General features: G+C 45.0%; 1 protein-coding gene and 1 non-coding gene across 11 annotated transcripts in view; both read right to left on the minus strand.

The window, feature by feature from the left end:
• LOC116955834 (pleckstrin homology-like domain family B member 1) overlaps window positions 1-17,361 on the minus strand; it is a 155,182-nt gene that overhangs the window by 118,441 nt on the left and 19,380 nt on the right. For all 10 annotated transcript variants that reach the window (XM_076053775.1, XM_076053770.1, XM_076053771.1 and 7 more), the window contains exons 2-4: window positions 11,798-11,893; window positions 10,382-10,505; window positions 6,465-6,647 (exon numbers count right to left, since the gene is read on the minus strand). In XM_076053775.1, the coding sequence (XP_075909890.1) occupies window positions 6,465-6,647; window positions 10,382-10,505; window positions 11,798-11,893 (403 nt within the window). The remainder of the gene's footprint in view (window positions 1-6,464; window positions 6,648-10,381; window positions 10,506-11,797; window positions 11,894-17,361) is intronic.
• LOC116955964 (U6 spliceosomal RNA) lies at window positions 13,752-13,854 on the minus strand. Its single transcript, XR_004404909.2, has one exon. It is a non-coding gene; the product is annotated as a U6 spliceosomal RNA (small nuclear RNA).

The raw sequence follows: 17,361 nt of genomic DNA on the forward strand, positions 1-17,361 counted from the left end.
GTGTGTGTGGTGTGTGTGTGGTGTGTGTGTGGTATGTGTGTCGTGTGTGGTGTGTGTGGCGTGTGTGGTGTGTGTGTGGTGTGTGTGTGGTGTGTGGTCTGTGCGTAGTGTGTGTGTGTGTGTGTGTGTGGGTGTGTGTAGTGTCGCGTGTGTGTGGCGTGTGTGGTGTGTGTGTGTGTGTGTGTGTGGTGTGTTTGTGTGGCGTGTGTGGTGTGTGTGTAGTGTGTGTGTGTGGTGTGTGTGTGGTGTGTGTGTGGTGTGTGTGTGGTGTGTGTGTGTGGAGTGTGTGGTGTGTGTAGTGTGTGTGTGTGGGGTGTGTGTGTGGAGTGTGTGTGGTGTGTGTGTGGTGTGTGTGTGGTGTGTGTGGTGTGTGGTCTGTGTGTGGTGTGTGTGGTGTGTGGTCTGTGTGTAGTGTGTGGGGTGTGTGTGTGGTGTGTGTGTGGTGTGTGTGTGGTATGTGTGTCGTGTGTGGTGTGTGTGGCGTGTGTGGTGTGTGTGTGTGGTGTGTGTAGTGTCGCGTGTGTGTGGCGTGTGTGGTGTGTGGTGTGTGTGGTGTGTTTGTGTGGCGTGTGTGGTGTGTGTGTAGTGTGTGTGTGTGGGGTGTGTGTGTGGTGTGTGTGTGGTGTGTGTGTGGTGTGTGTGTGTGGTGTGTGTGTGTGGAGTGTGTGTGGTGTGTGGTGAATACCGTGCATTGAGATTATTAACGATCATGCGACTGCGTATACATTCCCACGGTGATGTTGATAGGTCACTTTGGCGAGTTATACATTCGTGATAGCCGGGTAGCTTCTGAGAAATAAGTTGGTAAGATACATTGTAAAAAAAGTTTAATTTGTATATTTGTAAGTGATGTGTTCACCTTCCCGATACTTTTCACTCCTATCGTGTGTGTTGTGTTTGTTGTTGTAACGTCCTGACCACGTGCCCCCGGACTGGACATCTGTGAGCAAAGAGCTTCATTGCTCATCGGATTCTTCCTGCAGTACAAGTTACTTTATTCTGATTCTGAATATCTTTGATCTACACGGCCTTCATCCAGCAGTGGATCGATCGAGAGGGGGTATAATAACATAAACACACGCGCACTGTAGTGAATCGTTAAATATAGAGACTCAGTTTAAGGCGATGTTAAACAATTTAACTTCAGCAACGCAGTGTACATCCAGCGTTTAGCGTAATTTGGTTTAATTAGACCCCAAAGACAAACCGTGTATAATGAATGGCAACTCTCAGCTAATGTTTAGAACGTCCGATAATTTCTGTGAGGCATAAACATTGGTCACACACGCACGTGCCGTGGAATGCACAGGCACGCACAAATACAAAGATCCCCGTATACCCTCAATACGCTGTAGGGGCAAGTGCTGTGAGCGAGCACCTATGAAGGCCGGAACGGTACACGAGGGGGGTGGGTGGCCAGCACCACGCCCGACCGCCTTTGTCTCCCCAGTGGCGATGTTTTTATCCATCGCACCAGGTACTCATTTGAGGCTGAGTCGACCTAGGGGAGGCCCAGGACCGGTTCAGGTAATCGTCACTGGTGTTGGCCGTGAGCGGAAATCGAACCCGGGTCGCCAGGTTCGTAGCGCAGCGTAGCGCTAACCGCTACACTACCGCTCCCCACACAGACACACACACACCCACACGCATACCTATACACATACCGTCAAATACACTCACACACACAGACACACAGAGCCACTCTCAAACATTCACATTCACTCTTACATACAAAAGACAAAGATCCCCCGTGTAGCCTTAACAGACTGTAGGGGCAAGTGTTGTTAGCGAGTAGCAGCAGCACCTATGAAGGCCGGAACAGCACACGAGGGGGTGGGTGGCCAGCACCACGCCCGGCCGCCTTTGTCTCCCCAGTGGCGATGTTTACTACACACCGCACCAGGTACTCATTTGAGGCTCAGTCGAGCACACACACAGACACCATTATCACCAACTCATCCACACACACACACCTACTACCCACCACCCGTTTCACACAAGGGCAAAGATCCCCCGTGTAGCCTTAACAGACTCTAGGGGCAAGTGCTGTTAGCGAGTAGCAGCACCTATGATGGCCGGAAGGGCACACGAGGGGGTGGACCACGCCCGGCCGCCTTTGTCTCCCCAGTACTGGCAGCTACACATCGCACCAGAACCAGTCAAGGTTATATTCGCCACTGATGTTATCCGTGAGCGGGAATCGAACAGCCTGTGACGATCCACCCCTATAACCCCTCTCTTTGATTTACTGGTCTATTGGCTATTCACGGATCGATTATTTACGGTTCGACCATTCACGGATCAACTATTTACGGTTCGACAATTCACGGTTTGACGATTCCCAGATCGAATATTCACGCATCGGCTATTAACGGTTCTGACTTTTCACGATTTTGACTATTCACGTTTTTTTTACTATTCGCGGTGTTGAGGATTCACGTGACGTGCTGCCCTGTGCCACCACGTAGCCTGGGGCAAGGCTGAATGAACTGTGGCCAATGGCCAGGGGAGAGACCCATTAGGTGTGGGGTGACCGACCGTGCCAGGCTAGGTGCATGAGGTCACGGCACAGACCCGGCAGGTGTGGGGTGACCGACCGTGCCAGGCTAGGTGCATGAGGTCACGGCACAGAGCCATCAGGTGCGGGGTGACCGACCGTGCCAGGCTAGGTGCATGAGGTCACGGCACAGACCCGGCTGTGCCCCCCAACTGTGCCAACTCGCTGATATGTATCATACAATATGTATCATACAATATGTATCATACAATATGTATCATACAATATGTATTATATATTATGTATCATACAATATGTATCATACAATATGTATTATATATTATGTATCATACAATATGTATCATACAATATTTATCATACAATATGTATTATATATTATGTATCATACAATATGTGTCATACAATATGTATCATACAATATGTATCATACAATATGTATTATATATTGTACAATATGTATTATACAATATGTATCATACAATATGTATTATATATTGTACAATATGTATCATACAATATGTATCATACAATATGTATTATCTATTGCACAATATGTATCAAACAATATGTATCATACAGTATGTATCATATATTGTACAATATGTTTCATACAATATGTACCATACAATATGTATTATATATTGTACAATATGTATCATACAATATGCATCATACAATATGTATTATATATTGTACAATATGTATCATACAATATGTATCATACAATATGTATTATATATTGTACAATATGTATTATACAATATGTATTATGCGCTATGTATTATAAAATATGCATTATATGATAAGTATTATATGATAAGTATTATATAAGTATGATATGTACTATATTATAAGTATTATATAGGTAAAATATTAGAAGTGTTATATATGTATTATACGATATGTATTATATATAATATTATACGATAAGTATTATAATATACGTATTATATATGTATTATAAGTTATATGTATATTGTATGTATTGTTTAATATAATATTATAATATTAGTATATATGATATTATAATATAGTATTATATGATAAGTACAATATAAGTATTATATGATATGTATAATATAAGTATTATATGATATGTATAATATACGATTTATATGATATGTATAATATAAGTAGTATATATGTATAATATAAGTATTATATGATAAGTATAATATAAGTATGATATATGTATAATATAAGTATTATATGATATGTATAATATAAGTATTATATGATATGTATAATATACGTATTATATATGTATAATATAATTATTATATGATAAGTATAATCTAAGTATTATATGATATGTATAATCTAAGTATTATATGATATTTATAATATAAGTATTATATGATATGTATAATATACGTATTATATGATATGTATAATATAAGTATTATATGATATTTATAATATACGTATTATATGATATGTATAATATAAGTATTATATATGTATACTATAAGTATTATATGATATGTATAATATAAGTATTATATGATATGTATAATATAAGTATTATATGATAAGTATAATATAAGTATTATATATGTATAATATAAGTATTATATGATATGTATAATATACGTATTATATGATATGTATAATATAAGTATTATATGATATTATAATATAAGTATTATATGATATGTATAATATAAGTATTATATGATATGTATAATATAAGTATTATATGATATTATAATGTAAGTATTATATGATATGTATAATATAAGTATTATATGATATTATAATATAAGTATTATATGATATGTATAATATACGTATTATATGATATGTATAATATAAGTATTATATATGTATACTATAAGTATTATATGATATGTATAATATAAGTATTATATGATATGTATAATATAAGTATTATATGATAAGTATAATATAAGTATTATATATGTATAATATAAGTATTATATGATATGTATAATATAAGTATTATATGATATTATAATATAAGTATTATATGATATGTATAATATACGTATTATATGATATGTATAATATAAGTATTATATATGTATACTATAAGTATTATATGATATGTATAATATAAGTATTATATGATATGTATACTATAAGTATTATATGATATGTATAATATAAGTATTATATGATATGTATAATATAAGTATTATATGATAAGTATAATATAAGTATTATATATGTATAATATAAGTATTATATATGTATAATATAAGTATTATATGATATTATAATATAAGTATTATATGATATGTATAATCTAAGTATTATATGATATTATAATATAAGTATTATATGATATTATAATATAAGTATTATATGATATTATAATATAAGTATTATATGATATTATAATATAAGTATTATATATGTATACTATAAGTATTATATGATATGTATAATATAAGTATTATATGATATGTATAATATAAGTATTATATGATAAGTATAATATAAGTATTATATATGTATAATATAAGTATTATATATGTATAATATAAGTATTATATATGTATAATATAAGTATTATATGATATGTATAATATAAGTATTATATATGTGTAATATAAATATTATATGATAAGTATAATATAAGTATTATATATGTATAATATGAGTATGATATGATATGTATAATATAAGTATGATATGATATGTATAATATAAGTATTATATGATATGTATAATATAAGTATTATATGATAAGTACAATATAAGTATTATATATGTATAATATAAGTATTATATGTATAATATAAGTATTATATATGTATAATATAAGTATGATAAGTATAATATAAGTATTATATGTATAATATAAGTATTATATGTATAATATAAGTATTATAAGTATAATATAAGTATTATATATGTATAATATAAGTATTATATGTATAATATAAGTATTATATGTATAATATAAGTATTATAAGTACAATATAAGTATTATATGTACAATATAAGTATTATATGTATAATATAAGTATTATATATGTATAATATAAGTATTATATGTATAATATAAGTATTATATAAGTACAATATAAGTATTATATGTATAATATAAGTATTAAGTATAATATAAGTATTATATATGTACAATATAAGTATTATAAGTACAATATAATTATTATATTTTAAGTCATCACGTGTCGCTCCGCCCGAATGTGCTCTCACTTCGTTACGGTGGTGGAGCGATCGAGAAGCGCGGAGCTCCAAGCGGGGGGGGGGCGGGGGCTGAGCAGTGAGTGGCAGCGGCGATGGGGGGGGGTACTTGGGGGGATCAGGGAGGGGGTTGCAGGTGGGGGGGGGTACTTGGGGGGATCAGGGAGGGGGTTGCAGGGGGGGGTGGAGGAGGCAGCGAGGATTTCAGAGAGGGACGGAAGGAGGTTGAGGAGGGGACTGCCGAACGTGCAGGGGAAGTTGATTACTGAACACTCCTTCCTCCACCTCCTCATCCCTCTCCTCCACCTCCTCATCCCTCTCCTCCACCTCCTCATCCCTCTCCTCCACCCCCACCTCCCTCTCCTCCACCCCCACCATCACACAACCTCACCCCACCTCCACCACCCCTCCCCCCACCACCTCCCCCTCCACCCCCACCACCACCTCCCCCACCACCACCCCCACCACCCCCACCACCTCCCCCACCACCTCCCCCACCACCTCCCCCACCTCTCCCACCACCCCCACCACCTCCACCACCCCCACCACCCCCACCTCCCCCACCACCTCCCCCACCACCCCTCCACCTCCCCCACCCCCACCACCTCCACCACCCCCACCACCCCCACCACCTCCACCACCCCTCCCTCCACCACCCCCACCTCCCCCACCACCCCTCCACCTCCCCCTCCACCTCCCCCACCCCCTCCACCACCCCTCCCTCCACCACCCCTCCACCTCCTCCCCCACCTCCCCCACCCCCCCCACGCACCTTGAGTGAGCCGCGTGGGCTCCCGCACGGCGGTGCCGTCGATGGTGCAGGGGTGGCCGCAGGGCACCAGGGTGATGGCGCCGCCCCGCGACTCGATGATGCAGTGGTCGCGCTGCGCTCCGGGACCGCGGATCTCGATGTCGGGAGGAGGAATCGAATCCGCCGTGCCCAGCTTAGTTTGCCCTGTGGGTGTGTCGGTGGGTGGGGGGGGAGGGTGGGAGGGAGGGAGAGGTGGGGGGAGGGAGAGAGAGTGAGAGGGTTGGGAGGGAGGGAGGGGGGGTGGAAGGGAGGGGAGGGAGGGGGAGGGGTGGAGGGAGGGGAATGGGAGGGGAGGGGAGGGAGGGGAGGGAGGGGAGGGAGTGAGGGGAGAGAGGGTGGAAGGGAGGGGAATGGGAGGGAGGGGAGGGAGGGGAGGGGATGGAGGGAGGGAGGGGAGGGAGTGAGGGGAGAGAGGGTGGAAGGGAGGGGAATGGGAGGGAGGGGAGGGAGGGGAGGGGATGGAGGGAGGGAGGGGAGGGAGGGAGGGAGGGAGGGAGGGGAGGGAGGGAGGGAGGGAGGGGAGGGAGGGGGATGGGAGGGGAGGAGAATGGAAGGGAGGGGAGGGAGGGGAGGGAGGGAGTGAGGGGAGGGGAGGGAGGGTGGAAGGGAGGGGAATGGGAGGGAGGGGAGGGAGGGGAGGGGAGGGAGGGAGGGAGGGAGGGAGGGGAGGGAGGGAGGGAGGGGAGGGGAGGGAGGGAGGGAGGGAGGGAGGGAGGGGAGGGGAGGGGAGGGAGGGAGGGAGGGGAGGGAGGGAGGGAGGGAGGGGAGGGGAGGGGAGGGAGGGAGGGAGGGAGGGAGGGAGGGAGGGAGGGAGGGAGGGAGGGGAGGGAGGGAGGGAGGGAGGGAGGGGAGGGAGGGGAGGGGAGGGGAGAGAGGAAGGGGTGGGAGGGAGGGGAGGTAGGGAGGTGAATAGGAGGGAAGGGAGCGGAGGAGGTGGAGGGGGTGAGGGGAGGAAGGGTGGAAGGGAGGGGAATGGGAGGGAGGGGGAATAAATAGATCGAGGAATACAATCCAGGCACACGCATGGATTCTGTGGTGAATGCTTCCCAAACAAACACGACGCGATTTGTAGTGGTGGTTGTGGTGGCGGTTATTGTTGTGGTTGTTGTTGTGGTGGTTGTTGTGGTAGTTGTTGTTGTGGTGGTTGTTGTGGTAGTTGTTGTTGTTGTGGTAGTTGTTGTTGTGGTTGTTGTGGTTGTTGTGGTAGTTGTTGTGGTAGTTGTTGTTGTGGTTGTTGTGGTTGTTGTGGTTGTTGTGGTAGTTGTTGTTGTGGTTGTTGTGGTAGTTGTTGTTGTGGTAGTTGTTGTTGTGGTTGTTGTGGTTGTTGTGGATGTTGTGGTAGTTGTTGTTGTGGTTGTTGTGGTAGTTGTTGTTGTGGTAGTTGTTGTTGTAGTTTTTGTTGTTGTAGTTGTTGTTGTGGTAGTTGCCGTTGTTGTGGTAGTTGTTGTTGTTGTGGTAGTTGTTGTTGTGGTAGTTGTTGTTGTGGTAGTTTTTGTTGTGGTTGTTGTGGTAGTTGTTGTGGTAGTTGTTGTGGTAGTTGTTGTTGTGGTAGTTGTTGTTGTTGTGGTAGTTGTTGTTGTTGTGGTAGTTGTTGTGGTAGTTGTTGTTGTTGTGGTAGTTGTTGTTGTTGTGGTAGTTGTTGTTGTGGTTGTTGTGGTTGTTGTTGTTGTGGTAGTAGTTGTTGTGGTAGTTGTTGTTGTGGTTGTTGTTGTTGTTGTTGTGGTTGTTGTTGTTGTGGTAGTTGTTGTTGTGGTAGTTGTTGTTGTGGTTGTTGTGGTAGTTGTTGTTGTGGTAGTTGTTGTTGTTGTAGTTGTTGTTGTGGTAGTTGTTGTGGTTGTTGTGGTAGTTGTTGTAGTTGTTGTTGTTGTTGTGGTAGTTGTTGTTGTGGTAGTTGTTGTTGTAGTTGTTGTTGTTGTGGTAGTTGTTGTTGTTGTGGTAGTTGTTGTTGTGGTAGTTGTTGTGATTGTTGTGGTAGTTGTTGTAGTTGTTGTTGTTGTTGTGGTAGTTGTTGTTGTGGTAGTTGTTGTTGTTGTGGTAGTTGTTGTTGTGGTAGTTGTTGTTGTGGTTGTTGTTGTGGTTGTTGTTGTTGTTGTGGTAGTTGTTGTTGTGGTAGTTGTTATGATTGTTGTGGTAGTTGTTGTTGTGGTAGTTGTTGTTGTTGTTGTGGTTGTTGTTGTGGTTGTTGTGGTAGTTGTTGTAGTTGTTGTTGTTGTGGTAGTTGTTGTTGTTGTTGTGGTAGTTGTTGTTGTTGTGGTAGTTGTTGTTGTTGTGGTAGTTGTTGTTGTGGTTGTTGTTGTGGTAGTTGGTGTTGTGGTAGTTGTTGTTGTTGTGGTAGTTGTTGTTGTTGTTGTGGTAGTTGTTGTTGTTGTGGTTGTGGTTGTTGTGGTAGTTGTTGTTGTTGTGGTAGTTGTTGTTGTTGTGGTAGTTGTTGTTGTTGTTGTGGTTGTGGTTGTTGTGGTAGTTGTTGTTGTTGTTGTGGTAGTTGTTGTTGTTGTGGTAGTTGTTGTGGTAGTTGTTGTTGTTGTGGTAGTTGTTGTTGTTGTGGTAGTTGTTGTGGTTGTTGTTGTGGTTGTTGTGGTAGTTGTTGTTGTGGTAGTTGTTGTTGTGGTAGTTGTTGTTGTTGTGGTTGGTGTTGTGGTAGTTGTTGTTGTTGTTGTGGTTGTTGTTGTTGTGGTTGTTGTTGTTGTTGTGGTTGTTGTTGTGGTTGTTGTGGTTGTGGTAGTTGTTGTTGTTGTGGTAGTTGTTGTTGTGGTAGTTGTTGTTGTTGTGGTAGTTGTTGTTGTTGTTGTGGTAGTTGTTGTTGTTGTGGTAGTTGTTGTTGTGGTAGTTGTTGTTGTTGTTGTGGTAGTTGTTGTTGTTGTGGTAGTTGTTGTTGTGGTAGTTGTTGTTGTTGTTGTGGTAGTTGTTGTTGTGGTAGTTGTTGTGGTAGTTGTTGTGGTAGTTGTTGTTGTTGTTGTGGTAGTTGTTGTGGTAGTTGTTGTTGTGGTAGTTGTTGTTGTGGTAGTTGTTGTTGTTGTTGTGGTTGTTGTTGTGGTAGTTGTTGTTGTTGTGGTTGTTGTGGTAGTTGTTGTTGTTGTTGTGGTAGTTGTTGTTGTTGTGGTTGTTGTGGTAGTTGTTGTTGTTGTGGTAGTTGTTGTGGTTGTTGTTGTTGTGGTAGTTGTTGTTGTTGTGGTAGTTGTTGTGGTAGTTGTTGTTGTTGTTGTGGTTGTTGTGGTAGTTGTTGTTGTGGTAGTTGTTGTTGTGGTAGTTGTTGTTGTTGTGGTTGGTGTTGTGGTAGTTGTTGTTGTTGTTGTGGTTGTTGTTGTTGTGGTTGTTGTTGTTGTTGTGGTTGTTGTTGTGGTTGTTGTGGTTGTGGTAGTTGTTGTTGTTGTGGTAGTTGTTGTTGTGGTAGTTGTTGTTGTTGTTGTGGTAGTTGTTGTTGTTGTTGTGGTAGTTGTTGTTGTTGTGGTAGTTGTTGTTGTGGTAGTTGTTGTTGTTGTTGTGGTAGTTGTTGTTGTTGTGGTAGTTGTTGTTGTGGTAGTTGTTGTTGTTGTTGTGGTAGTTGTTGTTGTGGTAGTTGTTGTGGTAGTTGTTGTGGTAGTTGTTGTTGTTGTTGTGGTAGTTGTTGTGGTAGTTGTTGTTGTGGTAGTTGTTGTTGTGGTAGTTGTTGTTGTTGTTGTGGTTGTTGTTGTGGTAGTTGTTGTTGTTGTGGTTGTTGTGGTAGTTGTTGTTGTTGTTGTGGTAGTTGTTGTTGTTGTGGTTGTTGTGGTAGTTGTTGTTGTTGTGGTAGTTGTTGTGGTTGTTGTTGTTGTGGTAGTTGTTGTTGTTGTGGTAGTTGTTGTGGTAGTTGTTGTTGTTGTTGTGGTTGTTGTGGTTGTTGTTGTGGTTGAGCTCCTCACCCTCGTGCAGGGGCAGCAGCGTCACGGCCGTGGAGAGTCGCCCCCCGCCCACGCTCACCAAGTGGGGCGTGGCCGCCTCCACCCGCAGGCCCCGCCCACTCTCAGTGAAGTCCAGAGCCGTGTTCTACCACCATCACCAACATCACCACCATCATCACCATCATCATCACCATCATCACCAACATCACCATCATCATCACCATCATCAACATCATCACCATCATCATCATCACCAACATCATCACCAACATCATCACCACCACCATCATCATCATCACCATCATCACCATCATCATCACCATCATCACCATCATCACCATCATCATCCTCACCATCATCATTATCATCACCATCATCACCACCATCATCATCACCACCATCATCACCAACATCATCACCAACATCATCACCACCACCATCATCACCATCATCCTCACCATCATCACCATCATCATCATCACTATCATCATCACCAACATCATCCTCACCATCATCATCACCACCACCATCATCATCACCATCATCCTCACCATCATCCTCACCATCATCACCATCATCACCACCATCATCCTCACCATCATCACCATCATCATCTCCATCATCACCATCATCGCCATCATCGCCATCATCACCAACATCACCATCATCGTCACCATCAACATCTCCATCATCACCATCATCGCCATCGTCACCACCATCACCATCACTATCATCATCTCCATCATCGCTATCATCACCACCATCATCTCCATCATCACCATCATCATCACCATCACCGTCACCATCATCATCACAATCATCATCATCACCACCACCATCATCATCAGCAGCAGCCATGAGTGGGAATCGGACTCGGGTTGCTGGGTTCGAATCACAAAAACAAAGATTCCCCCCACTACAGTATAGCCTCAACAGACTGTAGGGGCAAGTGCTGTTAGCGAGCAGCACCTACGAAGGCCCGCACGGCACACCAGGGGATGGGTGGCCAGCACCACGCCCGACCGCCTTTGTCTCCCCAGTGGCGATGTTTACACACCGCACCAGGTACTCATTTGATGCCTAGTCGACCTAAGGGAGGCCCAGCACCGCTTCAGATGACCGTCACTGGTGGTGGCCGTGAGGGGGAATCGAACTGGGGTCGCCGGGTTCGTAGCGCGGTGTAGCGCTGACCACTACACCACCACTCCCCACATACGAAGCACCGTCAACACCACCACCACCACCACGAACACCACCACTACGAACAGCACCACCACGAACAGCACCACACCACCACCACGAACACCACCACACCAGCACCACCACCACGAACACCAGCACCAGCACCACCAGCAGCATCACCACCAGCATCACCAAGACCACTACCACCAACATCACTTCCACAACTATCACCAGCGCCGCCAGCACCCGACTCACGTGGAAAATCCTCTGAGACTTTTTGAGAGGCTCGCAAATCCCTCGCGTGGCCATGGAGACCTGGCTCACGACCACCGTCTCGCGATCTCGCAGCTCCTGTGAAGGCGACAGAGCGAGACAGAGAGAGAGAGAGATCAATACAGAGTGCGAGGTCAATACAGAGATCGAGAGAGAGAGCAAAGACAGGGGGGCTGCAGTCGCTCCTGGTGGCTGCCCGGATCCTGGCCAAAGCCAAGGGGGCCTTCTCAGCGGCAGCGATGGGGAGAACGCCCCCCATCGGCGTTGGGGATGACGAGGCCCCTCTCGGTCCCCCTCCACCGGAGCTCTCAGTCGTGCCGCTGCATCGCCAATGCCGACAAACGAAGGCGGATCACGACCTGTGCCGGCTGGAAGACCTGCCGGAGGTGGCCTTCGCAAATGTAAAGAGGAAGGAGCTCTACTCCTACATGGTCCGGTTTCACCAACAGGGCACCCTCAGGAGCCACAAGGACCATGCCTGGAGGAGAGCCTTGCCCTGCGTCTCTCCAGAGAGGCCTCGCTGGAGGCAACTCCACTCCAGCCCGACGTACAACCGCATCGGCGACCTCAGCTGGAGCATCGCCCACGGCACCATCACCACCGACGCCTCCCCGGCGCGCTTCACCGACATGTCCTCGGAGTGCCGGTTCTGCGGTAAAGTGGAGACGGTGGCGCACCAATACGTGGAGTGCAAGAGCCTGGACTCGCTGTTCAAGGTCCTGAGAAACATCCTTCTAAGGTTCAGCCTCCACTTCTCCCCGACGGTCCTCATCTTTGGATACCCGAAGGGCGAAGGACCCCAACATCTTCAGGGGCTGGTCAACGTGCTCTTCGGCTACGCCAAGCTCGCCATATACAGGGCGAGGAAAGTGGCCCTGGAGGGGCAACGTCCAGCCAGCAGCCTGGGCATCTTCCGCGCTCTGGTCGGAGCCAGGGTGTGGCTGGAGCTCCGCCGTGCGTGGCTGACCCACGCCGTGCCGGCCTTCAAGGAGCATTGGGCGCTGGAGGAGGCCGTGTGCTTGGTGGCAGATGACGGAGCGCTCTGCATGCAGATATAAGCTACCCGTCGGAGGCCGTTTGACTGTGGGAAGGGCTGCGTGCAGATGCAGCACTTGTCGTAGTTATAAAAAAGCGAGAGAGAGAGCGAGAGAGAGCGGGAGAGCGAGAGAGAGAGTGCGCGAGAGAGCGACATGGAGTAGGAAGAGAGAGGGTAGAGAGAGGGGGCAGAGAGGGGGGTAGAGAGAAAGGGAATGGGTAAGGAGAGCAGAGCAAGAAATCTTTTGTTAAATCTTTACTTTAAAAAGGAGGGGGGGGGGGGGTTACATAAAGCAAAGCATTACAAAAAAAAACCAAAATGATGAACGAAGCAAAGTGCCGACTGCACCGAGCATCTTCTGTTTTCCTCTGATCGTAAAAAAAAGAGATCAAGACAAAGAGCGAGAGAGAGATCAAGAGAGAGAGCGAGAGCGAGAGATGAGAGAGATCAAGACAGAGAGCGAGAGAGAGATGAGAGAGAGAGATCAAGACAGAGAGCGAGAGAGAGAGAGATGAGAGAGAGAGAGAGATCAAGACAGAGAGCGAGAGAGAGAGATGAGAGAGAGATCAAGACAGAGAGCGAGAGAGATGAGAGAGAGATCAAGACAGAGAGCGAGAGAGATGAGAGAGAGATCAAGACAGAGAGCGAGAGATGAGAAAGAGAGATCAAGACAGAGATCGAGAGAGAGAGAGATGAGAAAGAGAGAGAGATCAAGACAGAGAGCGAGAGAGAGATGAGAGAGATCAAGACAGAGAGCGAGAGAGAGATGAGAGAGAGAGATCAAGACAGAGAGCGAGAGAGAGAGATGAGAGAGCGAGAGAGATTGAGATAGAGCAAGAGAGATATCTAGTGAGAGAGTTTGAGAGCAAGAGAGAGATCCAGAGAAAGAGTTTGAGAGAGAGATTGAGAGAACGCTTCACGAATTTGCGTGTCATCCTTTCGCAGGGCCCATGCTCATCTCATCTGTGTCATTCCAATTTTAGTATACGTACTGCCAGATCAAGAGAGAGAGATATATCGAGAGAGAGATGTCGAGAGAGAGAGATATCGAGAGAGAGTTATAAACCAACTTTATTTTTTTGCCAGCAGCAAAAGCACTGCAGCCCATTTCGACACGCCTCACTTCGAGTACAGCGTCACGTGCGCACGTCGCAAAGACGGCCCGCGGTCACGTGGCGCTGCACGTGCCGCGCGCGACCAATAAGCTCGTTCGGAAGTCAAATTTCAGAATGCCGTCGGCGCTGGTGCAGAGGGATGGACCGCCCCCTAACACCGTTCAAAAAAAAACCACGCGCGCGCGTGTCCCCGGCATCGGAGTGGTTGGCGTGCTCCAACTGGAGCCGTGCCTTGGAGCAGCCGGTAGTGTCGCCTTGCGGCGTCCTTCTTCCTACTCTTTCGATCTTTCGGTAAAGTCACGTAGGTATGAAATAAAAGAATATAAATTATATGAAATCACGACGTTTCGAACGCAGCACGAGCGTCCGTCATCAGGTGGGAACAACCGCAGCAAGAAACAATTGCTGAAGTAGGCCAAATAAAACGTTCGAAACGTCGTGATTTAATTTATGTGATTTTAGTTTCTACCTACCACGTGACTTTACCGAAAGAACCAAAGAGTAGGGATCCCTGCAGTCACGAAAACTTCGGATCGTTTTTCCCGGGTCTTGTAAACTGTTCCGTCTTTGCTTTAGGCACAGACGAAGTTTTCGAGATCGTGACGCTAAAAATGAAGAAACGGAGCATTTGCGTAAAAAAATAATGAAACCCGCATTTTAAGTAAGTGTTGTTGTTCTTATTTAAATAACTGTTGTTGATAACAAATCTCACGGTGGATGTGAAGGAGACTCCCACTAACTCGTAGCTTTGGCCACCACTAAAAACTAAAGACTATATACTGTATTTAATATATAGATATTTTATTTACCAGGTAAGGCCCCACTGAGATATGTAGCTATTATTTAGAAAGCTAAATTAACGACTATTAAACTATATTATTGGTTCTTTCGGTAAAGTCACGTAGAAGGGAAATAATAAAATAATAAAGATCAAACAATACAATTCTCACGACGTTTCGATTGCAACACAAGCAATCATCATCAGGTGTGAAAACCACAGCAAGAAATTTTGAAAAAGTGGCGGTTAAGAAAAAAAAATCGAAACGTCATGAGAATTTTATTGTTTTATTTTTTATTTCCCTTCTACGTGACTTTACCGAAAGAACCAAAAATATGAATCCCTGCAGTCACGAAAGCTTTAAATCGAGACTATTAAACTATTTTTTTTATTTCTCCAGGTAAGGCCCCAATGAGCTGCTATGTCGCTTTTTTTCAGAAGCGACCTGACCACCATAAATGATCGCAGCTGAACGAAGTGGTGGCTTCTCATCATCATTACGTGATTATTTATAGCAGCAAAAAAAACACTCTAATCACGTGATTGTTGATTCTAAATGTGGAGGGGTAAAAGCGGAAAATCCGGAGAAAAATCCACGCGACCACGGAGAGAGAGACACCGCAAACTCCAAATATACAGCAGCAGGTGTCAATGGTCGGGATCGAACCCACGACCTCCTGTATACCATGCGAGGTAGTTAACATCTCCTAGCCACCGTGATGATGATGAGAGAGACGCAAACTACAAATATACAGCAGGCATCATCAAGATCGGTTTGGAACCCACGGCCTCCTGTATACCAGTCGAGGTATTTAACATCTAGCCACTGTGATGATGAGAGAGAGAAAGAGACGCAGACTCCAAATATACAGCAGCAGGCATCAGTCGGGATCGAACCCACGACCTCCTGTATACCAGGCGAGGTAGTTAACATCTCATAGCCACCATGATGATGATGAGAGAGAGAGAGAGAGACACCGCAAACTCCAAATATACAGCAGCAGGCAACTTCAGGGTTGCGATCGAACCCATGACCTCCTGTATACAAAGCGAGGTAGTCAACATCTCATAGCCACCGTGATGATGATGAGAGAGTGAGACACCGCAAACTCCAAATATACAGTAGGCGTCAGGGTCGGTATCGAACCCACTAATCTCCTGTGTACCAAGCGAGGTAGTTAACATCTCGCCAACATAACAGGGTCTCCAACCTCGCCTTCTGGCCCTCGGAACGATTCCATCGTGAGCGGGAATGGAAGATGATGCGGGGGGGGATCTGCGAGGGAGAGACGAATCTACGGCAGCCTCTGTTGTCAGATGTGTTTGTGTTGGTTTCAGTGGAGATGATACAAATGAATAAAAGGCACGTACATAATGTGTCCAGATTCATGAGAAAATAGAATGGGAGGCTTTTAACCCTTTCCGGCAATAATACGTGAGGTTCAACGCATATGCTTCCGCGACCAATATCATCCATAATACAGGGGCTTTTTGAAGTTAGATTGCGTAAATATATACATGTGGTGTCGTCAAATCCGCCACCACCCGACACAGACAACTAGTGAGGTTTGTCACACGTGAACAGAACATGCCAAATTGGTTACCAGTACAGCACTAGTGTATAGTGTAGTATATTGTGTATAGTAGATAGTACTATATTGTATAGTGTAGTGTATAGTGTAGTGTATAGTGTAGTATACTAGTACAGCACACCGGTTGTGTTGGAGTGCAAAGCCACAACATTTACAATCTGTGTACGACGTTTCTAACCGATGCGAACCGTTGCACCACCGCTCCCCAGCCACAAAGACAAAGATCCCCCGTACAGCCTTAACAGACTGTCGGGGCAAGCGCTGTTCGCGAGCACCTCTGAAGTCCCGAACGGCACACGAGGGGGTGGGTGGCCAGCACCACGCCCGACCGCCTTTGTCTGCCCAGTGGCGATGTTTACTACACACCGCACTAGGTACTCATTTGAGGCTGAGTCGACCTAGGGGGAGGCCCACGACCGGTTCAGATAATCGTCATCGGTGTTGGCCGTGAGCGGGAATCGAACTCGGGTCGCCGGGTTCACCGCGCGGCGCGCTAACCACTACACCACCGCTCCCCAGCCACGTACACACGCACACACCACACGCACACGTTATATCTTCACTCTTAACGCTGTAATTCCACGGTGAAACACAAACATTTACGTTTGACTGGGGATAATTTCCGCTTAATGGGGCTAATTTGAGAGGGGCCCCTATCTCATGCATCGGCCCTCAATTAAACCCCAATTACATCAGCGGGTCCGAGACATCTTTTAAACATCTCCCTTCAAACTGACGCCACCAGTTCGCTCATCATCGTCGTCAACTGCAGAAGCATCAGCAGCAGCATCAGCAGCAGCAGCTGCAGCAGCATCATCATCATCAGCAGCAGCTGCAGAAAGCATCATCAGCAGCTGCATCATCATCAGCAGCATCATCAGCAGCAGCTGCATCATCAGCAGCATCATCATCATCAGCAGCAGCAGCAGCAGCAACATCAGCAGCTGCATCATCATCATCAGCAGCAGCATCATCATCAGCATCATCATCATCAGCATCATCATCAGCAGCAGCATCATCATCAG

The sequence above is a fragment of the Petromyzon marinus genome, chromosome 62 (assembly GCF_048934315.1).
Source record: "Petromyzon marinus isolate PM22_M1 ecotype Great Lakes invasive population chromosome 62, UKy_Petmar_22M1.pri1.0, whole genome shotgun sequence".
NCBI classification, from domain to species: domain Eukaryota; kingdom Metazoa; phylum Chordata; class Hyperoartia; order Petromyzontiformes; family Petromyzontidae; genus Petromyzon; species Petromyzon marinus.